General features: G+C 39.1%; 1 protein-coding gene across 6 annotated transcripts; it reads left to right on the top strand.

Moving 5' to 3' along the window:
* Positions 1-5931: 5931 nt before the first annotated feature.
* On the top strand, positions 5932-16416 carry znf503 (zinc finger protein 503). 6 transcript variants are annotated; one of them, XM_078530807.1, is made up of 3 exons: positions 5932-6065; positions 11840-12047; positions 12458-16416. In XM_078530807.1, the coding sequence occupies exons 2-3, from the start codon at positions 11967-11969 to the stop codon at positions 13919-13921; spliced, it is 1545 nt and encodes a 514-aa protein (XP_078386933.1). In that variant the 5' UTR covers positions 5932-6065; positions 11840-11966; the 3' UTR covers positions 13922-16416. The 6 variants fall into 6 exon arrangements, with proteins under 6 accessions (XP_078386933.1, XP_078386932.1, XP_078386931.1 ...); XM_078530806.1 differs by having other exon boundaries at positions 5932-6095; XM_078530805.1 differs by having other exon boundaries at positions 6054-6151.
* Positions 16417-25946: the final 9530 nt, after the last annotated feature.

Raw genomic sequence — 25946 nt, 5'->3', positions numbered from 1 at the left:
CACATAATTCTTCTTTCCATCTGACCAGATTCTAACCATTTTATTTCTATAAGTGCTAGTAAATCAATAGAGTGTCTATCCATAACCTGTATGCAGTTAGCAAGCTTTGTATTCCATGGCCCTATTCTCAAGCAGCTACCTCTTCCATTTAATGTAATCAGGAGCTGGCCTCTCGTGAGTTTACGTCAACTATGTCACAAGTCTGTTGGTTATTTCGTTGGGCAAGGGCTTCTCCTTCCCTGTCACTATTTACAACAGAATCTGTTGCAGGAGACCCAACCTCTTCTGCATCTCCTATTCTTCAACTATGACTTTGCATGACTGTGACTTTCCATGACTAACTATGGGGCTTATACTGTGGAGGCCCCAGGCTCTTCACAGGTGACTGGCCACATCGCCTTTGGGTGCGTCACATACCATACTGCTCTCTGCCTCCTGAGCCATTGTCCTACTAACTTGTTAGGGTCTTCTGCCACTCCCAGGCTTGGTGCACATTTGCTCATTCTGAATTAAATCCATAACCGTAATATCAGAGGGAATGAAACAACTGTTATTATTTGTGAAGTTAAAATATGCTGTGGTGATGTAATTATAAACACCTCTGACAAATAATATGATTCAAATTAAATCCTGCATCTCGGAATTCAATAGAATGTATCACGAATTTGTAGATGAAATTGTACTGCAATTTTTATAATTACTGGAATTAATTTCATCTCTATCAGGTACATTTTTCCAGTAAGTATTGATGGACAGAAAAATATTAAAATGCTGTCCCATTTAAAATAGTTTTTATTATTAATTATATTCAACAGAATTGTAGATTCCCTTCTTACCAAAATTAACTTCTATAATTTCTCCAAAATCTATTGAATTTGTGTTCCATCTTTTTAAAATAAACCAACTATGAATCAGTAAGTGACAGAGTCATTAATTCAGTCTCATTTCTGGAGGGCAATACAAGTTATATATTAAATAGACAATAACGCTAATGATTAGTTTGTTAAGTTTATTTGTAATAGCAATACAAATGCTGTTCTTACCTTAAAGTGCTGTTTACACCCTCTCATTTCACAATAATTATTAAAGTTCAATTTCCGGTAATCATCATTCATTTTCAGCTTACATAACAACATTAATTGCATTTCAAAAGTAATTAATCAGTTGTGAAGCACTGAGAAATTCAGAGGACATGAAAGGTGCTATATAAATGCATGTTCTTATTTTCTTCAGCTTATTGCAGGGTCAACTAGTCAGACTACATTCCATGAAATTATTAACATAAAATCTGCTTCAGAACAGCTCATCCTTGAAAGAAAATTCACAACTATTGACTGAATGTATGTATAAGGCAAAACTGATTCTTCTATGAATTATGCAGTGCTCTGTGCTAAGGAGTGGCCAGGACACAATGCATAATTGTTGGTATACACTTGCAATATAAAAACAATTAAAAAGCAATATAAAACAAGTTAAATCAAAACCAGCAATCTGATGTCTAGATCTTGGGGAAAAATAGGTAGAACTAATGATCTTCCAATGGATTGCCATGTTTACCCAATCAGGATGGTATCCGTTTTTGCTGTTAACTAAAAGCAAAATGGTTTCTTCTAATAGTTAAAACATCTAACATTAAATTCTCACAGTCAAGTTTAACTAGTGTAGGTATTTGAAGTAAAAGCATTCAAACAGAAACAGCAAATACATTCTTACAAAACAAAAGTAATTGAACAGTAATGAATGTCAATATTGCTTTATGTTTTGAGTATTTTGATAGAGAAAAAAACAGCTTGAAAGTAGATGTGAAAGCTGGACTGGATAAAATATACTTCAAACAAAATTTAACTTAAACACTTCCTTCCATTAAGCGGTTCTCCAACGGATGATCAGTCCTTTTTATATTATAGAACTACTTCAATAAACAGTTCTGCATTATTGCCTTAGCGACCCAGTGCTGTAGAAACCACTTCTTTATAATAAGTTCCATCAAATTCAAACAATGTTGAAACAATAGAGCATGCACAGATCATGATATATAACTGTTTCTGACCTCCACATGTACCCCAATGACTAAGGATATCCATGTTGTTATGATTCAGGAATTTTTCCAAATACTTTTCACATTCCCAGCACAAAGCACTACTTTCACAAGCAAGCCTACACTTTTTATAAACAGAAATGTGACTTTATACATTAAGTCATCTGGGAGGTAAAGTGCCCCAAGTGAACAATAAACCCATTTACCATTTATACTCCAAAACTCTCCAACTGCTGGAAAAAGTACACCCTATGTAAAAAAAAACTTAACTCAGACTGGAAATAGCAATCAACTCAGCTACAAATAGCAATCAAGTTTATAACGTCAGAGAAAGTAAAAAGAAATCAATAAATTATACTATTTCTCACTTCTCTTACAGAATCTGTTACAAGTCAATAAATTGTCTCCAAAATCTATCATGCTCTGTATTATACTTTTACTTTGCACTATCAGTGATACAAAAGCTTTTACGTAAAATTAGGCAAGTGTTTCGCTAGCCTCAGCTTGTTAACTGTATGGTGAAGCAGAAGTTCACTGAAGAATCATTGAATCGAAACCCTAATCATACCTCAGCTTTGTAGTTTGAAAATCTTTGTAGATGGAAAAACTTAGAAAAAGAGGGTCCTTCCCAATTAAACAACATTACCAAAGTGTTGTTAATATGAACAAAAACTGTCTTAAGATAGTCCTGGTTGCACATGTGAAACAAAGTTTCACTGATTAAGAGTGACAGACATCTTCGGTGGTCTGGTCAACATCATTAATGACAATCATCTTTGATACTGACTAAGCAATCCACCTAATCAGGGTCAGACAATCCCCTTTGATGTGACATCAACTGACAAATCATAGCATGCATCTCCTTCAATACAGAAAAACAACATGCTCTTGTAGAACATGAAAGGAAACACTTGAAAATATATCACAATAGACCCATGCTTTGAATTCCTATAAAGTAGTATTAAAATACAGCAGAACTTTTGCACATGCCACAATCCCAACATTTATGCCAGGATAATGTCTGCTCTCCAATACTAACCCTGTCAAAGTATGCAGGGTCAGGGGAAGACAACAAATTAGCCTGGGCCCACCATGTCACTAGAGTTGCAGCTCAAGTGGCACCAGCCCATGTAGGCTGGAAACTGTGGCAGCTGATGTCCAGAATGATATGCTTGGGATTTGTCAAGGCCCAATCTCCCATGTCTCCCTTGGAAAAGTAATTTACTACCCTCTTTCATAAATACATTTTAATAAATAAACATTAATCATCTTCAGAGGTTCAGGCTACTTCGCTAGCCTCAATGATTTTGTGCACTCCAAGTATACATCAACTCACCGGTCATACCAGGGTCTAAAATAAGCCTCCGTCTCACTGAGGCCAAGGAGCAGGACTACCAGAAGAGAAAATCTCTTCCCTCTGAAACAAGGGCCCATATTTGAGGAGCAGAAGTCAAGTTTTCATCCCTCAAGGCCCCATGGAAATATTAAGCAAATACTGGGATGAAAACAGAATATGCTAGAAATACTCAGCTGGTCAAGCAGCATCCATGGAGAGAAGGAGTTGATGTTTCAGGTCAATTACCTTTTTAGAGGGGGAGGTGGTTATCAACCCGAAATGTTAACTCTGTTTCTCTCCAGAGATGCTGCCTGACCCGCTGAGTATTTCTAGCATTTTCTGTTTCAGATTTCCAGCATCTACAATATTTTGCTTTTGTATTGGAAGCAAATATTGGAGGCCAGGCATATCTGTGTTACTGCCCATTTTCCAGGACTTCTACTGAACACTAGCCAAATGGCCAAAGTTACATCAAACGTTGTCAAAAGGTCCTGCACATTTTCTGAACCAGAGTCTTGAAATATGACAGATTGCCAATCTGTCACTGAAATAATAAATTCAGGCCTCCATGCCTTTCCCAATTACTGGAGAAATTAATATAGGCCAATAAAAATAAAAAAATTTCATCAGTTCCACCTGACAGCAACCAGAAAACATGGCTGACTCTAGCAAAAAGAGCCTTTGTGATTATGGTGCCAAACCAAAGACAGTGCTGCTTCCAAAATGTGCCCTTGGAAAAATAACCTATTCTGGTTGGTCTCAGATTATGTAGCAATGTTGCATTGTTTACCACACTGGGTGAACTTCCAAAGTCAATAGCACAATAAAGGCATTTTGCAAAATTATACAGAAGCTGGAGGAAAATTATTAAAGATTACTCATTCTTGAAAAACTACTGTGTAGGCAATATTAGGCACTGATGTACACAGCTGAAGAATATTGAGATGTCATAGCACTATTAACATAGACCAGCTTCATAACATTCTTGTGCTCAGTAGCTCCTTCAAGCCAACTCCCCTGATAAAGGTTATTAGCATGTTGTTTAAAGTGGTTTATGTGGAACAGAACAGAAGGATAAAAGTAGAGATGTTGAAGTGAATCACATTTTAAATATTCATGATCTGTAACTGAATGAGACAGTTCTCACCTCAGCTACCGCTGTGCAGATGGAAGTAGTTTCATTAATCAGAATAACTTATGTTCAAAAACTAAAAAGAACTTAAATGGACAAATGTAATAACTAGACAAATACAAACTAAAATGTAGCTAAATGTTTTGGCAACTGGACATTTTACATGCAATGGTACACACAACATTAATCACAAGAAAGGTTTGGCCTACTTCATTGCTTCATTCCAGAAACCAATCCTAACATTTTTCCATTCTAACATCAAACTCTTCCATGAGACAAGTGCCTGCCTCATTCATCCTTCACGGCAATCCCTTCCAGCTGTTGATTTTTCAATGTGGAGAACGTTCTAAATGCGTCCTTCATAACATTGAACCTGTGCTCTCTTGTACTGCTACTTTGACATATTTGAAAGTATTGAGAATCAGGGAAAAATTTACCATTACATTAAGCACATACTGAAATTAATTATCTGAAATGTTGACATGCCTTTCCTAGCAAAATGAACTACAAGAGAACGTTTTTCCAAATGAAAGCCCATAAATTTCATTTATAATATCCTAAAACTATGGGAATTCTGCCCGTTCATATTGATTGTTGGAACTTCTAGCCCATAAGCCCTTACTAACAGTTTGCAATATAAAGCCATTGCAGATCAGCATGGTATTGCAAGTCGTCAGCTGACACCACAAAATACTAAAACCCCGGAAAAAATGTTGCAAACTGCAAGCATAACTAAAGAATATAAAATATTAAAATGTGTAGTGTACCTAACACGTGAAATAGTGGTATAAAAGGAGGATTCCTTTAGTTGTGTGTAAATAAAGGCGTGTTTAAATACTTCACACTTACTTGAGTTCCATCAACAACGATCCCTAAATCGTTGCTCGCCATCACTGACGTTCTAATTTATAAAAGACTGTTAAATGCCGACGTTTGCTTTATTTTCGCGGCTATTCAAGCTACCAGCCACAGTTCTCTATTCTGTATAAGATTTGTTTGGAAGTACCGCTATGCCGGAGCAACGACCCGTATATGTAAATACAGGAGTACTACACTTCCGCACTCCTGTCAGCTGATTCGGAGCGGAAGTCGGTGCCAAAACGTAAAAAAGGAGGAGCAAAGGCACTTAGAAAAGCAGAGCTTCCAATTATACTTCATGGAATTATGATACAATACTTTTTTCGTAAAAACTGTATATGGGAAGTTCTTTTAGCTGGAGATTTTTTTTTGCAAATGCTGTATACAACCTTAAATCTTAAGTGGGGCAGTCGATGAGACTGAAGAGAGCAAGATTTCTGATAATGGTTTGCTGTTAAAAAAAATCGTTTCACAAAAATATACTTGCATTTCCCGACTGAGTCCAACTAATCTATCTTTCCTGTCATTTAAGTAGCAGTCATGCATGCATTAATGTAGAATGAACCATCAAACCTCCTTCCCCCTCCCACCACCCCCGAGGAAAAAAGAAAAACTTCCCTTCCCGCCCCATCAGCGGAGCGCATGCGGAAGTCCGGCACTGCAGAGTACTGACCCAATCTCAGCTCCTACTAACTACTAATGTAAGCCTATTGCACTGATATTTAACACAAGTAAGTTTGATGCATGGAGTCTACTTCTCTTCATTGGTCCAGTTGTTCACAAAGTGGTAATTAAAATTTTAAGAATTAATACGATTTACCTTCTGTATTGGGCTTTTCGGATACAACAACGACAGTGATGTCTTTGTAATAGAAGGAATATGTGTACGACATGTACATTTAAGAATAGAATCGACATTAAAATTGTTTATAACCGACTATTAATAATCAGGTATGATTTTTGGTATTTGTCCGCGTACCCGGAAGATACTGTCAGCGTGTTTGCCAGTTTGCCATTGAAACTGGTCGCTCTATACCGTCCTGATGCTGTATTACTGCAGGTTATTGGTATGGAGATTAGTTGCTTTGGAGAGAGTATGTTAATTTTCAACAAAAATTCAAGCTTCTCTTGCAATCAGATGACCGTTCTATTCTATTTAATGGCACGTTTTATATTTCCACATCTGGATCATGTTGATAACAGTATGTTTCAGCTGTTATATATAAATCGTTGAAGCACCTCTGCTGTACAACAAAGTCACTTTACAGATAAAAATGTTGATTGTTAAATTGTTTTTTTAATCTTGTTCCACCAACATCGGACGTAATAACTTGCTTGTCACTTGTTTCCAGTAATAATTATATTCGCATGCGATGAGTGATTCATAAATATGTCAGACCATAAAATATAGGCACGTACTTCAAACTTTCTATTTAAAAATCGTGAATTATAGCCACGAAAAATGTGTTCCCATTTAGGGTAATACGAAGTATTTGCTGTCTTGTACTGAGACCCATCTGTCATCTAGACAATAAAGAAAGCCGCTGTTACTTTTTCCCTGACGTTGAAAATTTATGGGCGCCCTACACTGCCCTAATAACTCAAGCATTGTGTCAACGTTTGACAGGCTTGCAGAAAAACAGCAACCCTGTTATCAATCAAACAACCCTTTGCATATTTTTAGCTGCGCTCTGATCTTCAAGACACGTTTATGTATGAATTATATCATTATGAATCATTCTACAGATTTACTGTAAGGCGGAACGTGATCTATCACGTCTTTCAAATCAACAAAAGGTAGAGAGATTTTTACAGTTTTCGCCATTTTAACATGCTTGACACTTGTGGAATTTTACACCGGGATAAACATATTTTACAACGAACCCAATTCGCGCACTTCACCGTGAAATCCGCACTTTTACAATTCAATTTACACAGCAAAGTTTATTCTGCAGATTTTATTTTTTTAAATATTCCAAGAAACTATCCTCAAGTTTCCCTTCCTGCAGGTAACTACTTCAATGTATCAGTAAAAGTCAGTCCGATGACATTCGGATCTTCGCGCTGTGGTCCGTTTTATGCTTTCTTCTGCTTAATAACCATTTTGAAGCAGTTAAGATGTGCTTCAATGCCAAAACACTGTTGCACTCGCGAAGAACAATTTGGAATTGTTTCGATTTTGATCATTTTTCTTCAATACCATTATCAGATCCAACTCACTTTTTAAATATTTTTGAACAATAAAGGCTGTTACTCTATTAATGATAAATGATTGTAATATCTTTAAATAATCGTAATTTCTACAAATCAACGCGTAATTCTGTTTCCCCTTTCTTATCAAAAACTGTTGTTCGAAATAGCTAACGCCAGTATTAGGTGAGTATTTTACATTCGCCAGAACCTTGTGGCTTCAAATGTCATATCAATAATATCTTAACTAAATTACCTACGACTAGATGCTTTTATCTAATCTAAGGCATATTAAAATTGATAATGCTTTTAATTATTTGATGTATGAAACGTTGAGAACACGGATAATAAAAACACAACTCTAGATACTATCAATATATAACCTAGTGCAAAAGTTCTGATTCAAGCATAAGTTACAAGTCAAATAATAAATCCTATGGGGATAGAGGTTCTTCAATATGGTTAAGTACAAAATTTAACATCGCTCCGATATTGGGCAGGATATACAAGATACCGTTTATTCACCAAAACACTTTTAAGGTTTATATTACTATTAATAAGAAAGGGACACGTTTTTCTTAGTTTAATACATTGGAATTAAATTGCATACCCAAAAGTAAAACTTGTTTTTCATTAGTCTTACACACTTTAAAACTTTTCCCCTTGGTTGTTGCACGAGTAGGTAAAATCAGGTACCACCGTAAGTGCAATTTAAAACTATTTAATATTTTAACATTTTACATGACCTAGTTCTATTACAACAAAAATGCAGAACAATTAAGTATTGATGTATTTCATTGTTCTGAATGCGCATAGATCTTCCCTCTGTATGTACACTTTGATCCCGGCATAATTTAGGAGGGCAAATGAACTCACATACAGATAATGTGGAATTTCCGACCTGCATGTGTATTTTTAAAGATTAGTTTAGATTTAATAAGAGACAATCGCTGCAGAGCGAAAAGAACGGTGTCTGCAGAAAATAACTCTAGACTGATGCGAACGGGCAAACGCGGGATTGTCAGCCTTTCTATCAATATATTAGCCATGAAATTATTAAATTTACGCCTGAACCGTTTTCGCCATAGTTTTCCATGCTTCTTTAGAAATTAATATTGAATAGTGATAACGCAATTGATTCTAAATTCTATGTGGTTGCTGCGCCCAAACAGCCCAATATCGCTAAATTTATTCAAAATAGCGCGAAACGTTTAATATTAACTTGCCTTTTCTCCATTATATTTAAGACAAAGGGGTTCATACTGTTTCTTTAAAACTAACTTCGCTCCAATCCGCTTTCTGTTGAAATCCATCCCAGGATTTATAGGATCTGACCTGACCTGTCAAGCGGATTATCATACAGAGAGATTAATAGGGTAGGCGGGTTGCAATAATAATCGTTTTGTTTGATGTGACAAGTTTGATAGGCGTTGATTTACTTACAAACTGATAGGCTTTTAATTGAGCGTCTCCATCCAAGTTAGATGAAAGGAAGCCGCGGCATTTTGTGTCTGAAAAGCTGCCCAATTGCCCGGGAGTCTGAATACTTATTAGCCGGGTACGTGAACAGTCAAATACTTCATTTTGAATGTATTGTTGCCTCTTTTTAAAAAAAATAAATCTCTTACATTGTGTACAAATCAAATCGTGTTGACATATCTACAAATAACTGATAAGTGGGAAAAGTTGGACATCGTTTTAATAGTCAATGTTTTAATTAAATTTACTTAATTCCTGGATCGGTTTCCCTCTGCTTTTATACAGTATGATTTCTAATCGCGTCGTGAGGGTAAATTTTGCTCTTTAAATTACGTGAGGAGTACATCGTGTTGATTATGAAAAGAAAATTGTGATTGTTTTTATTTTAAAAATGATATAACTTCGACACAAAGATGGTGTCGCTCTGAAAAGAAATTTGAGATCCAAGCAAGGCTGTTCAGGCCACTTCCACTCCAAATTTACTTTTTGGGTTTTAGAAATGATAAGGTAGAACTGATACTTCATGGTATTTCATTATGTTATGTTAAATTTCAAGCATGGTGTTAATGGAACGTGTCTACCGTTGTATTTCTTATGTACAAATGATATGTTTTTGTTAGGTTTCAATTCGGTTCGTTTTCCCCTCGTCTTGTGTTTAAGCACGCACTAAAACACTATTTAAACTACGTAACTTCTTCAGTCTTCCTTCGCACTGTAGTGAACAAATCTCCAAGAAGTCTTCCCACAGTCGACTCCACCTAAAGCAATTAATCTTTTAGTATTTCTCACCGGGAGGCAGGACAAATACAACAAGAACAGATAGTCGTCTCTATGGTATAGTAAGGAAAACAGCTGTTCCAAGCAGTTAATGCAAATGAACACAAATGAAGGTACAGCGTTTCAATGTTTACTGCACTTCATCCATCAACCTGACGAGCCATTAAAAGGAAAGAACTGTTCTGCGCAGATCGAGTTTACTCCCACCACTTGGGAATCGTCAGTTCTCTCCCAACACCATTACACACCTGGACAAATTTGTGCTTCCTTTGCCACATAAGTAAAGCACTTAACAAGAACCTTCTTTGTACATAGAAGTGGTGTATTTTCCACTTCGATTAAAAAATCATGCAGTCTTCTTAATCTAGTTCACAAATGCGTTAATATGTTTAAAAATATTATAATTACTTAAAAGGAAATTACACTAATTACCATAATAAATTTGTAAAAGTTACTCTATCATTCGGGTAAGACCGTAGCCAAGTTTTTGTTGCATCGTCTATATGTAAAAGGGTTTCAAACCACAATGCTTTGATTATGCTTATATATGTTTCCGTTTTATTTGCTAAAATTGGACTTCTGCTTCGAATTCTCGGTTTGGAAATGTGCGGATCGTTTTTGTGTATCTTCGATATTGTTAAAGGGATATTATTTATTGAAAAGACGATCTGAGTGAAGTTCAGTCCGAATAGATAATCCACCTCATAAATTGCTAACGACCCCGCAGCACTTTCCGTGTTCTTCACTTGTCAAACGTGTTTTTATCTCCAAGTGACCTTTTGTTAATGTTGTAGATTGTGTGGGCCACCATGTCGAGGCCGGAAACAAAAGCAAAGATTGATTAGCACATACATTTGCCTGTGAAAAGAAGCTAACATCAAACAGAAGTCAAAATCTTAAAACTGTTTATCGCTTTTTAAATTAAAAACTTGCAAAATGTGCAAAAAGTTCCACATTTCGAAAGTCCCATAGTTTTATGGTAGATATTTTTGCTAACGTTGACTTGTTTTGCAAAAAGCAGTTTGTGTGAAAAACCACAATAGTTTATGCGTGTATTATGAACCTTTTTATTGTAGTGACTTTGATCAGACCGATCATTTGTTCTAGCTGTCAGGTTTAACATGTCAAGACTTTCAACATGTCAATCTTAATCGTTTTCAAACACCCCTACGTGTGACCATCTGATTGACTGATCGGTGATACGATCTCAATAACGTCGTTTTGTATGTAGCGCGCCTCTGCGGCCCGAAGTAAGATTTCTCAGTTTAAGATTTTTGAAAATGTTTTTTTTATAAGGAAGAAATATTCAACAGGAAAGTAAGCCATTAATGACAAGAAGTGAAGGTGTATAATTCGTTCAAGCGAATTGAAGTGCGGTCTAGTGCGTCCGCCTTTTGTTCGCATACAAATTGAGTTTACTCTGAGAACGATTTATTTCCCTAAATTGAATGCCTCTTTTCAAAAGCCGTTCTTTTTCAAGTCACACCAGGCTTGTAATCAGCAACAAAAGCTGACATAAATCAACCCAGATTGACAGGACTGACAAATAACTGATTGATTGCGGTTGGGAAAATTGACAGTTGGGGGTGGGGGTGTTGAATTGAAAGCATGTGACATTGAGATCCCTCTCCGGATTGGCCTAATATCGTCACATGCTGGAGTCTAAAATTTCGCCTTCACACAATAACCAACAGACACACACACAAAAAAAGTTAACATCACATCCCCTTGACCCTCCAATCACCTCGGGGTTCAGTGTTCATTGTGCGATTTGATTGGAAGGCGGCAAAGGCTTTAATCTTAAAGTAATTCGGTGTTTGAAGTGTTGACGGCCAGATTGTGTGTTGCATGTTGTGTTGTGTGTAGCTAAGCGGTCGTGCTGCCTGTCTGATGAGCGCCGTGCAGGATTTGGGCAGGGTCTCCAGTACCGTGAGTGAAAGCAACCACAGCGTCCTCGAACGGCACAGTCCCTCTTGGAGTGTTGGTTCAGTTAGGTCATGATTACATCGCCTTCCGTCTCTACCCACAGAATTACAGCGACTGAAATCAGCAATAACAGCAGCAGAGGAAATAGTAGTAGCAAACCTTTCTACCACACCGTACCTCCCTCAGACCCTTCAAGACAAGCTAATCGTCTTCCTATCAAGGTTTTGAAAATGCTTACGGCTCGCACCGGACACATTTTGCATCCTGAGTACCTACAGCCTTTACCATCTACGCCCGTAAGTCCCATCGAGGTACGTTACTTACGTTTCTGTAATTGTGTTTATACAGTACTGTAGTTTTATTATATAATGTGCATTATATAACGTACGCATGGAAACACGAAAGTTAACGATTTCCCACGTACGGTACCTTTCTTATCCGTCGATCCTTTTGTAAGAGACGATCGCTAGTAATACTCAATTTGGACACATCTGGGAAATATGTTAACCCACCAAGTTACTGACTACAATGATAGTTATTTTTCGAAGATTGTTTAGTGTACATAACTATAGCATTGTTTTTCGCATAATATGATCAACATTTGACAATTAAACTATGAATTTCCTATTACCGGAAGATGGATGGTTACGAAATAATACCTTATGTTAATGAGAAACGGAAACATTTAAAAAAAATTTTTTTTAATTTAATTTTCTTGAAGCTCGATGCGAAGAAGAGTCCTTTGGCACTTTTGGCTCAAACATGTTCTCAGATTGGGAAGCCGGATCCCCCTCCATCCTCAAAGCTAACATCTGTTACATCAAATGGTACAAGTGATAAAGACTCCGGAAAACCTGCTCCATTGAAACTTAGTGACATTGGTGTAGAAGACAAGTCGAGTTTTAAACCTTATTCCAAACACACAGAGAAGAAGGATTCCAGTTCCTCGGGCTCTTCCAGCGTTTCTGGGGAAAAGTCTGGTTTCCGTGTGCCTAGCGCCACCTGCCAACCATTCACACCAAGGACAGGCAGTCCAAATTCCAGCACTTCTTCACCGATGCCATCCGAGGGCAAAGGCAGCGACAGTCAGGAAAAGAAAGACATTGACACCGTAAAAAACAGCTCCACCGACAATTCCACGACCACCAGCGTCAGCCACAACCGGATTAGTGTCAGTTGTGCTGGGATAAACGTGGAGGTGAACCAGCACCAGGAGACTTCCGTTTCAAAACCCATTATTTCGGAAACTTCAGCTCTGAGTTCTGGACTTGTTGCCCCTGTTTCGCCGTATAAACCTGGACAGACTGTCTTTCCTTTGCCTCCAGCTAGCATGACCTATCCAGGAACTCTCGGGGCCTACGCCGGCTATCCACATCAGTTTGTACCACATGGCGTCAGCTTGGATCATGCCAAATCCAGTCTGGTCGGAGCGGCTCAGCTGGCTAGTTCTTTAGGTTGTGGCCTCTCCAGTAAATCTACTGGTTCCAGCCCATTAGCCGGTGCCTCTCCACCCTCAATGATGACGGCCAGTCTTTGCAGAGATCCATACTGTCTGAGTTATCACTGCGCTGCTCACCTTGCCGGGGCAGCCAACAATTCTTGCACCCATGATCCTACAGCTTTGAAGTCTGGATACCCTCTGGTTTATCCCTCGCACCCTCTACATGCCGTTCACACGTCCATGTCCAGCAATGCTGGAACGCCAACCCTGGCAGGACATCATTTGTACCCTTATGGCTTCATGCTACCTAACGATCCCCAGCCTCACGTCTGTAATTGGGTCTCGGCTAATGGACCATGCGACAAGCGATTTTGCACCTCAGAGGAACTGCTCAACCACTTGCGGACGCACACTGCTTTCTCCGGGACTGATAAGCTCATGGCCGGCTACCAAAATTCGTCTCTGGGCAGTGCGGCGGCGGCGGCAGCTGCAGCAGCCGTGGCGTGTCACATGCACCTCCCACCGACAGGGGCGCCTGGGAGCCCTGGTGGTCTTACACTAAGGAGCCCCCACGCTTTAGGACTCAGCAGCAGGTACCACCCGTACACCAAGAGCCCCCTGCCGACCCATGGAGCTCCAGGGCCGGTCACCACTCTACCAGTGCCGGCAACAGGACACTATTATTCTCCATACGCACTCTATGGCCAGAGGTTAACCACAGCTTCAGCACTGGGTTATCAGTGAGCACAGACATTCAAAGCTGCAATATGCATTGCGAATGAAGGCTTATGTGGGTCCAATTCAAAACCGTCAGGAAAAAGTTTTTTTTTAATGTTGACCTAATTTCCTTATGTTAAAATAATCTGATTTTTTAACGTCGTGAAACCAGGTATCTCAAAGGTGAACCGATTAATGTACACGTAAAGATTTCATCCCATTGAATTCTTTTGAAAGTTAAGAAATGTAAATAGGTTTTTTTCTTTGAAAGTTTTGAAATGCAATCCAGGTAGCCCTACACAAAGCAGATTGCAGTTTAATGGACCTTTGATGGTGTTCATCAATGGACGGGTTCCGTGAACGCTGTATTTATTTATGTTAGCTTCAAGCGGGGGAAAACATAACAAAGTGCATTACTTAACAAAAAAAAACTGATAGGTAACGTGGAACACAGTGTAGAAAAAATAGGGATTTTTCCGAAGTTTCTTTTAAATTGCTATGATTGTATTGTACGTTCTTATTTAATGTCTCTTGGAAAAGAATTTACATGCATGTTTGTTACTAAATTCCAACTTGTCATTATAATTTCAAATTGCAATTATTTTTAAGGTGTACCATGGAAAGAGAATTGGTATTTTTTGTATGTATTCTGGAAATAAGAAGCAGTGCTATTCAAAAATATGACCGTCTTATTTTGTTATTAAATGAATACTTGATTACAAATTGTAACTTCCGTTCGCATTATATAGGTTTTCATATGCGGTTTTGCTACTTGACGAGTTGTTTCCCATTTCTACGATTTTGCAGGGTTTTTTTTTAAAGGTTGCTGACCAAGGACACTTTTGAGGAGACAAATATAAGTTTCGAAGATTTCTTAAGTATTTTAAATTTTATCTTGTCATTTCTTTTATACAACTGTTAACCACATCGAATGCATGTTCCACATTTAGAATCTTAAAATTCAATTAACAATTTTTAATTGAAATATTTCTTTCTGGGAAATTGTGAACTCATCACATGCACACCCGAGGCAACAAAAGGCCGCACAAATTATTCGCCTACTCTATCCAAACTGATTATTGCTTAAGCCAGTGAAAAACAAATTGGTCTGTTTTTACAATTCCGTGTTTTTAAAAAGTTTATTGTAAATCTCTTCGGCATGATTTTTTAAAATATACCACCATATATTATCATTGTCTCTAAAATGTACCCTATATTTGGATGCAAACTAATACCGGGCAGTTGTCAACCAACGCAGTACTGCGAAAACCTATCACTTCACAATAGCAGTAAACATTTTTCCCTTTGTTGGTCACTTGATATCGAATCTGACTTCAGGTTTTAATAAATCTGGCGCAGGAGAGAGAAGATGCAAGTTATATACTTAGAATCACGTTAGACAGGAATTAACGGTTTCAAAATTGAGGAGTCGGCCCAGGTGACGGCAAAAAGCTCCCCTTAAGTCTTACTTATCTCTTTGAACGCACAGCTATTTCAGAAAGGTAGATATCCTGCTCTAAATGAGATTTCCTTTCTTCGAACTTATGGAATCCATAGCTGGGCAAACAGCGGAAAACTGAGTTTGCTAATGCTAAGAGTATTCCGCTTTTGCCAATTGACTAACGCTAAACGAACTTGCATTACACATTAAACTTGCACGTTAAATTAACTAAAATGTTAAATGATAATTTGTTACGACTTAATAAGGTCTGAAATGGATGCTTTGAAAAGATAGATGAAGCAGTTTTTCTAAGGAATGTACACAAAAGGTACAAATGACTTAACACACACTGCAAATCGAGGTATTAAACATTCTTACCGGATTAACAAAGGCCCAAACCTACTATGTTAAATCTTTCTAAAGAAGCGTCTGATTGGTGTTTAACGCTGTATGTACTTGGTAGCCTAGTAGGACTGCTTTCTTTTTTAAATTTTCTCAAAACAAGCACATGACACAAATAGCAGCTATTTACACCTGGGGTATTGGGCGTGTGTCCAAACATCCTATTCTGGGAACTGACATGAATCAAAGGAGCATTATTATGATGGATACACTGTAGCTCTATCCATTAAACGATACTAAACTTATTTTCATCACTTCAAACTGTTGCTATTTTTTCGCATAGCGCAGAAAGCAGGTGATACGGTATCATATAGATAAGGACATCTTTGATTTTTCAATATGTTATTTCGTCAAGGCTGGTAGGTTTTTCTTCCCTCCGGCTTTGTTTCCCGGTAAAATAGATGGTACAAACACTTCCGTTTATAAAAGCATCGTTAAATATAATCGTTGTTCAAAGTTGTTTTCCTGTGGGGGAAAATATGTTAATTGTGCAGAACTTGTGCAGTCTAATTAAACAAATTAACAGAAAAAGATGGTAATTTTTCTGACGAATGCCTATGCTCATTACTCAGCACGCTTAGATATCGCAAAGTCAGCAGCTTTCAGTCTCAATAACAATTTTTTGAAATGTGGTTATGTTTGTTTTTAATCCATTTGATTATTAAATGTGTCCGACATTCGCTTTGGCCTTCTCATTGAAATTGCCATTGGTGTTGGTTAGTCTGGTAGATTATTTATTTATGATTCTCAGATAACCTTTTTAAATTGTTTAACTTGATGCTGCGATCATCCACGTCTTGTTTGAAGAATCATTCGGTGCTTTGATCACGTTGTTCATTCAGCCCATAAAGTATTCCTGTGGTAGGGCCTTGCATACGCATCGGTTCATACAGAGATGGTGAGGTTATTCGGCATTGGCAAGTCTATATATTTTTGCCTTATTTTGGAGGTTGATGGTTATAGATAGCAAAAGGGAAGTGTTAATGGAGTGAGTGCGCGAGTTTTTCTGCGCTTCTTCCTCGATATGGTGCCGTCAGTGAGGATGCTTTCGCAAGCTGACAGCAGCCGCTGGTCGCCGTCAGCCGCACGGAATCGATCAGAGAGCAGATCCGCTTCAGAAAGACAACCAGCAGAAGGGCAAATCACATCAAAAGACAGGCTGCAAATTCACATCAGCATAGCCCAAAGATTCAACTCGGCAACCTCGAAATATTCACTTCAGCACATCCAACAGAATCAGTGCAACATGTACCAGAGACTACACTCGGCTAACGCCGCTGCAGGTCGGTGTAATATCGCCGAGAACTCACTCAATTCCTCAATACAAAGGTCGATAAGCGATACAAGCCAGCGCCTTCCATTTTTAATTGGCGAGCAGAAGGCATTTTACCCGGGGTTTTTTTTAATGCCCCACAAAATCCAAATTCGAAATTCCGCTTGTTAAAAATCAGTGTCTGCACATATACAAAACTAAAACTATTAAAATGAGGCGGTGCAATAAACAAGAATGTATCTGAAAATCTCAATTCTCACAGCTTCTGACAATTTCCTACTGAGTGCCTTCATGCTCAGTCCCTTTGGGGAGGAGGGTGAACAGACCCTGCGCACTGACCGCAGTCACGGGCAGCCGTTGGGACGTGGCCGCTCTGACCGGCCCGATAACAAACACCGTCTGATATCGCGCTCCCTGGGTCAGACCGGGGGGTGGGGGGAGGTTTCACAGGGAGAAACCTGCTCATCGCAATTAATCTACATTCTGTCCCCCCCCCCCCCCCCAATAACTCAAACATCTCATGTCATATACGGCGCGTCTGTTTCGACAAAGTGTTAATGAATTTACAAGGCAGCTTCACCAAGTCGTCCTTAAAACTTCCGGGCAACTCAGCAGCTTCGCAACACCTCACATCTTCCAGTGGGAAAGGTAAACAGTAATTAATCTCTACATTTTGGACGTTAACCTGGGCACAAGCAAACAAGGGTGCTGCAAAAAAAATCAGAGAATGGGTCGAAATCGGATAGACTGTTTTTCAACTTTAGCCGTAATCTGGAAACTAAAATCTGTCAAACTGTAGACTTTTTTTTATATAAAAAAAATAAAGGTTTGGTAAATATTATAAAAATCGGTTTTCAGTGAATACAACGCTGATTTTAACAAACGCATCCCCGCAATATCATCGAGGTTTTAGCATTTCCAGCAACACAACCAAAACGGTTTTGCACAATACGAGAATTTGAATCGAAACGTGTAAATTGGGTTCAGTAAATGAAGCCGCTTTCCCTTGCAAACCTGTTGTCAAGGATAAATTATATTTCGTAGGAAAGATTGCTTCTGATTGCTTTGGAGAACAGACAAGGCGGCAAATTATTTTTTTTCTCTCTTAGACACTATGCGCATTAGGTTTTTTTCAAATCTCTAATCTTTGACAGAGTCTTCCTCACCCCGGCCTCCTGCAACAGCATCAAGATGAAAAGAGACGCAAATCTAAGCCGTTAATTATATGAAACAACATTTCCACGAGACAGTTTCTTTTTTCTGGAACCATTAACCATCGCGTTTCAATATATCAACCCGACCACATATTGACACCAAAGACATTCCCCACATCAGGTAAAGTGCAGCAAACGCATCCTCTCAATTTGTTCCCAACGGCGAATACCCTGTGTTTATATTGGGAGGACCCTCTTATTTTTTTTAAACCGCAGTAAGACTTTGTACCTGGTTTTAGTCTCAACAATCGCAATGTTCCTCCATAGATGCCATTGCTGAATCAGTGTTCTGGGACACGACTTTTGTTAAAATTCAAGGACTTTCTTCAATTTGCCATTTTCAATAGCTCCGAAACACATCCATGTCAAACCCCAGGTGCAACTGTCTGACGCCTTATTTTAATTTACAGCGCCATATTCTTCGATGATCACGGGGCCACTTCTTCGCCCAATTTTGGCTTTCACTTGCTAATATATTTTTAGAATCTCTGCTGTACTATCCATTCCCAACTCCACAGGAATGGCAATGATCAACTGGCACAGCCGATAGTTAAACCCGTGACAACAGATAACCATTGCTAGAGACAGAATCTTCTCCAAACTACTGACGCGCGAGATCCGTTGGGCGCGGTTGAAAAAAAATGACGGTTAATGGCTCGAGGAGCCCGCACCAGGTGTAAAACCGGCGCATGAAGGGTCGTTAGGAGCACGTGGCCCTCGCTACACGTGTTAAACCAGCGCGCGGTTGGCAGTTAGGAGCACGTGGTGCTCGCTTCAGGTGTTAAACCGGCGCGCGGTTGGCGGTTAAGAGCACGTGGTGCTCACTTCAGGCGTTAAACCAGCGCGCGGTGAGCGTTAGGAGCACGTGGTGTCCGCTTCAGGCGTTAAACCAGCGCTCGATTGGCGGTTAGGAGCACGTGGCGCACACTTCAGGTGTTAAACCAGCGCGCGGTTAACGGTTAGGAGCACGGGGTGCACGCTTCAGGTGCGCAATGGACATTGCGTGAAAGCTAGCCCTGCTTCATCTACTGAAAATCACAAGTGCTCAATCTTTAAAAGTGGGTTTTAAAAAAACTAGGAGTTGGATGCACGGTTTACTTGCTCTGCTTTATTAAAACAAGTGATTACGAGCACATAGCATCTCCTCAGTAAAGCATGCATGGAACACAGCTTTGACAAAATTGTACTTGCTCCGAATGGTACTTTATTCCACAACGTGTGGCTATTTGTCTACAATAGAACAACATCAAAAACATGTATTTATACACTACTTTGAATATAGTAAGACGCCCCAAGGCACTGTAGATGAGATTATCAAAAGATTTGACACAAAGCCACATGAAAAGATATTAGGGAAGATGACCAAAGGTTTGGTTAAAGAGATAGATTTTAAGAAAAGTCTTAAAGGATGAAAGCAAAGTAGAGAGGCAGAGAGGTCTAGGGAGGTAATTCTGGAGCTTGGGGCCTAGGCAGCTGCAGTCATGGCTGCCAATAGTGGAGTGATGAACATGAGTACACCATTCAGCCCGTCGAGCCTGTTCTGCCATTCAATAAGGTCATGTGTTTCTTTTTGTGTTTCGATTTCCACGTTCCCATCTAATCCCGATAACCTTTGATTTCTTTGCCAACAAGAATCTATCTGCTTCTGCCTTAAAAAATATTCAATGACCCCATCTCCATCACCTGAGGCAGAGAATTCCAAAGTTGCACAACTCTCTGAGAGAAAAAAATTCTCCTCATCTCTGTCCTAAAAGGGTGTCCCCTGATTTTAAAACAGTGCCCCCTAGTTCTGGACTCACCCACAAGAGGATACATCCTTTCGACGTCCACCTTGTCAAGGCCATTCAGGATCTTGTATACTTCAACCAAATCACCCCTCACTCTTCTAAACTCCAGTGGAAACAAGCCCAGTCCGTCCAACCTTTCCTCATAAGACAACCCATTCATTCCAGGTATCAATCTAATAAACCTCCTTTGAGCCGCCTCCAATGCATTTACATCCTTCCTTAAATAAGGAGACCAAAACTGCACACAATATTCGAGGTGCAGTCTCACCAATGCCCTGTATAACTGAAGCATAACGTCCTTACTTTTATGTTCAATCTCTCATAATAAATGATTCCATTCATTAGCCTTCTTAATTACTTGCTGTACCTGCATACTAACATTTTGTGACTCATGTACTGGAACACCTAGATCCCGCTGCACCTCAGAATTATGCAGCTGTTCTCCATTTAAGTTATACTCTGCTTTTTTGTTCTTCTTGCCAAAGTAAACAACTTCACATTTTCCCACATTAAAGTCATTTGCCAGATCTTTGCCCACTCACTCAACCCATCTATATCCATCTGTAGCCTCCTCATGTCCTCTTCACAACATACTTTCCTACCTATCTTTGTGTCATCTGCAAATTTAGCTACCATGTCTTCACTCCCCACATCTAAATCATTGATGTAAATCATAAGAAGTTGAGGCCCCAGTACAGACCCGTGTGGGACTCCACTCGTTACATCCTGCCAATCAGAAAAAGACCCATTTATGCATACTCTCTGCTTTCTGCCAGCCAGCCAATCTTATACCCATGCTAATATTTACCCACTACACCATGCGCTTTTATTTTCCATAATAATCTTTGATGTGGCACCTTATCAAATGCCTTCTGGAAATCCAAGTACATTATGTCTACAGGCTCCCCTTTATCCACTGCGTATGTTACTCCTTTAAAAAACTCCAATAAATTAGTTAAACATGATTTTCCTTTCACAAAACCATGCTGAATCTTTCTGTTGTCTTAAGTTTTTCTAAGTTCCCAGCTATAACTTCCTTAATGATTGATTCTAATACCTTCCCCACAACAGACATCAAGCTAACTGGTCTATAGTTTCCTGTTTTCTGCCCCCCTCCCTTCTTGAATAGAGGGGTTATATTTTCTACTTTCCAATCTGATGGAACCTTTCCAGAATCTAGTGAAATTTGGAGAATTGACACCAGCGCATCAACTACCTCATTAGCCACCTCTTTTAAGACCTTAGGATGTAGCCCATCGGGACCCGGGGACTTGCCAACCTGCAGCTCCATTAATTTGCTCAGTACCGTTTCCCTAGTGATTTCGATTTCACCAAGTTCCTTTCTCCCGGTCACCTTTTTTGCAGCTATTACTGGAAGGTTTTTTGTATCCTCTGCAGTGAATACAGAAGCAAAATATTTGTTCATTTCTTCCACTATTTCCTTTTCATCTATTATTAACTCCACACTGTCACTCACCAGAGGACCAACACTCACTTTACTTACTCTTTTGCTTTTTGAATACCTGTAGAAACACTTGCTAACCGTTTTTACCTTTCTAGCTAGCTTCCTCTCATACTCTAATTTCTTTCTCCTGATTAACCTTTTAGTTATTTTCTGCTGTTCTTTATATTCTATCCAATCATTTGTCCTGCCACTCATCTTTGCGGAGTCCACTCATCTTTGCGGAGTTGTATGCTTTTTCCTTAAGTTTGATGCTTTCCTCAACATCTTTAGTTAACCACAGACGGTGGGTCCTCCCCTTAGAATTTTTCTTTATAGTAGGAATGTACTTATTCTGAATACTCTGAAATATCCCCTTAAATGTCTACCACTGCTTCTCTATTGATCTATCCTCTAGCCTAGTTTCTCAGCTCACTTCAGCTAGCTCAGCTTTCATCCCCACATAGTTGCCCTTATTTAAGTTTAAAATACTAGTCTTAGATCCACTCTTCTCCCTTTCAAACTGGATATAAAATTCAATCATATAGTGGTCACTCCTACCTAGAGGTGCCTTTACTCTGAGGTCATTAATTAATCGGGGTTGTTCAAGAGACCTGAATTAGAGGAGCGCAGAGATCTCACAGGTAGTGGGGCTGGAGGAGATTATTGAGATAGAGAGGGGTGAGACCATAGAGAGATTTGAAAATGAAGATGAGAATTTTAAAATCAAGGCGGTGCTTGGCCATGAGCCAATGTAGGTCAGCGAGCACAGGAGTGAAAGGGGAATGGGACTTGGTAAGAGTTAAGACACTGATAGCATAATTTTGAATGACTTTTAAGTTTGTGGAGGGTGGAAGTTGGGAGGCCAGCCAGGAGTGCATTGGAATAGTCAAGTCTATAGATAACAAAGGCATGAATGAGGGTTTAAGCGGCAGATGAATTGATAGGTGCGGAGTTTGGTAATGTTTCTGAGGTGGAAATAGGCGGTCTTAGTGATGGTGCAGATCTGTGTTCAGAAGCTCATCTTGGGGTTAAATACAACACCAAGTTGTGAACAGTCTGATTTAACCTCAAACAGTAATCACACAAGCATGTCACCCTAAGCACACAATTTTCAGTGTACCATAATGTATAGTGTAAATATACATCTGTGCCCTATTCACAATTCCCACAGCTGAGCACATATCAATCTCAAACCACAATATCCTCACTTCATTATATTGTGAGTAAAAAATTAAACAACCTAATTGTTGAAATGGAAACATAGGGCAGGATCTTCCCTTCGTCTGGTGGGCGCGGCAGCGTTAGGTCTGGACAAACACTATACCATGCAACAAATTGACCGATGCTGAATCAGTCACTACACCTGATTAAATCAGTGTAAATTAATATTGGTACCTAGGTAATGTGGATTGGTTTACAACATTTTGTTTGAATCTAATCCTCATTTTATTCATCAAGTAAACAGTCAAGAACAAGGGATGAGATGTTTTTCTCTGCCGGTCATACAGGATAACCATAAACTGAAAAAAAGAAAATATGTACCATACACTCAGAATTTAGGGTTGGTAGAGTAAGCTTTTTTTTAAATTGTATTGTTGTGTGAAACTATATTTACATAGACCAGGCCAATTCTTTTTCCCATTCAAGAATAAGTTGGAAACCATAAGGGAGTGGAACACAAAAGTAATCCCTTCTAATATTAGTGGAGGAAAAATACTTTTGTTCACTTTCTGCAGATTTGTTTTTACTAGAAAATCTCTACATCATTGATACCAAATTTCCACAGGTGTAAGGTTAGCAACTGAGGTTCCCAAAAGTAAGCACTGTCTTCATACGTCGGGATAAAATAACTTCGTTTTTATACAATGTATAGAATAACTTCACAGTTTTACTGTATTTAAATTACAAATTACTGTGATTTGTAAAGCAAGTAAAAGCAAATGAATGAACATGTCCCATATTCAGACTTCCCTTTGAGGAGTAGGTAATTTTTTTTATCTTGGACATATCATCTGAACGATTGAAGAGATCCATTGTTATACAGTTTACATGTGACATCCAATGTGTAAGTCAGTGATGCCATTTTTGGGCTGCACCAACCAGTTCTCCACTTCAAGGTCTTTTATAGGTGGGATTCAGAAAGAAAATATTAAGGAGGAAAGATTCCCAAAAAGGAACGTACTTGTTGATGGTGCCCCTATCCTATTGATATAAGTTAATGAAACATCATTAAGTTAATTTCTAGTAACAATATTTCCCTCAACTAAGATGTAAATTCATTAACATTTTAAATGTAATTTATTAGTTCATACATTTATAGAATATTTTTGAATGTTTGTTAAAACTACATGAAGAGTTTAATGAGTATTTGTATGATAGAATAGTACAACTTTAAACTTACATGAATATTAGCTTCAACTGCTGAAGGGGCTTCATGTCATTAATGATAGTGCTGCCAGATGTACCTATAATGGTCTCACCTTAAATGAGACAGTTAGGAAGATATATGCATTCCAGCTGGCCAATGACATAACACAATGTCATAAGAAACATCGGACCTTTGCTAAGTTATCAGAGAGAAGAACTAAAGACTAAGGAGGATCAACAGAGGCTACATATTGGAAGACGGCTAGATAATGGATAGATAAAGGTATGCCAAGGTCACCAGTCCAGGATATGATAAACAGCATGGCAGGACATAAAACAAGGCAGCAAAAGAAACAAAAAAAACAAATTGACTGCCTGTGTAACTCCTCCAAAACAAACAATGAGTTAGCATGCTAAAACATTTGACCGTTTTATTGTGGCACTCTTGAAAGATGTTGCGATTGCCCGGATTCCAATATCCCTCAACAATGTTTGGAAATTATTGCAGCTGAGTGACTGTGATTCCCACAACCATACTGAATGGAGGAGCAACTGTGGCAGTTCCAGATAAATTTCATACCCAGGCAACTGCAATACATAATGAATACTATGAACACCGATTCCAGGTGTTGAGTGTCTTGACAGCTGACCAACCATTTTCTTAATAAATAATTTGTAGGAGCCAAATGGCCTGTTTCTGTGCTGCATACTATAATACTATGTATGTACAGAATTCTATGAATGTTATTTGAGTTATTAAGTTATAATATCAAGGACTTGCCAAACAAAGATTATTGAACAATGATAATGGTTCTACTCAATTTATTTTAGAATTAATTATGTTACTGGCCAGACATATTTCTGATTGGGCTCATGAGAGAATTCAAATACTCCCTATTTCCGGCACAGCACCATGATTCATGATTAACCTATGCCCAGTCCCGCTGAGAAAGACAGCATGCAAACTTTGTGCTACCACTCATTTGAATGGTTTCAGTGTGCAGCCAAGTATGACCCATGGTGCTGACAGGCATCTTGCTGAAAAGGGGGCACAGCAGCATGTGTTTCAGCTAGCCTGCACGCCTTAAAAGGTGTCTGCCCCTTTTATTAAAGCAGCTGCACTCATTACAGAAGCTGTTACTAACTGTCTGTGGAAGAATTGGTTACAAGGAGAAGCATACAAAGGGCAGGATTTTCCAGCCCTGCCCACCACCAGGATGGTCCAGTCCCACCAAAAGTCAGTGGACTTTTGGCTGGGCTGCTGTATCCCCTGCCGCAGGTCCCACCGTAGTGGGGCTGGAAAATCCTGGCCTAGATGGAGCACTTGGAAATAGAGTGGGCTGCCATGTTTTCTGTCATTGTGCTGGAGGCATTAGTATAGGAGTTGCAAAGGAGTAAAGCTGCAATGTTTTCTGCAGGGGACCAGCAGGCCCTCACTGGTTACTCCAAGAAGGCAACGTGAGTGGCTGGCCAGGGAGGTCAATTACCAGGGTCTGGCTCTGAGGATCTGGTAGCAGCACCACAAGAAGTTCATTAACCTTACATGGGCAGTCAAGATCATGCATTTCTGTTACAATCAGGTGAGGAGGGTCGAATGGATCCCCTCTTTTCCCTCTCCTCATTTGACTGCAGCAGGTTTTTTTGAAAAGGACATACTTGCCAATTCAGTGAGTGTTTAACTGTTTACCCAATGTGATCATAAAAAGAACCAATTGGACAGGTTTTCTCAAGTTTAACAAAGGATGAAGTTTGCTTTATTACACTTAAACCAATCTTAGTAAAATAATAAAGTACATTCGATTTTCACCTGCACATATGCACACATCAATAGATTAGAGTGGGAAGGATAGATTAATCAAATTGGAGTCTAGAGAAATAAAAGGGATATATACAGTCTGTAGTTTGATGATTTGGCTGACTTCACACTGAATTCAGTGGTCCCGATGCTTCTGATTTAAAGATGTACACAGCTGATTTGGCAGGGACGTTCCTGGATGGTCACAGTTAGCAAACATCAAAGCTTGCAGGAAGAGAGAGGTAGGAAAGAGGGATCCCACTCGGGTATTTTCTTGTCAGTGTCTCAGCTACTTGTCCTGCTTATTGTAGAGAAAGCAGAAGTCTTTA

Source organism: Cetorhinus maximus, chromosome 27, assembly GCF_964194155.1.
Source record: "Cetorhinus maximus chromosome 27, sCetMax3.hap1.1, whole genome shotgun sequence".
In the NCBI taxonomy this organism is placed as follows: Eukaryota; Metazoa; Chordata; class Chondrichthyes; order Lamniformes; family Cetorhinidae; genus Cetorhinus; species Cetorhinus maximus.
This window is presented reverse-complemented; position numbering and strand designations above follow the sequence as displayed.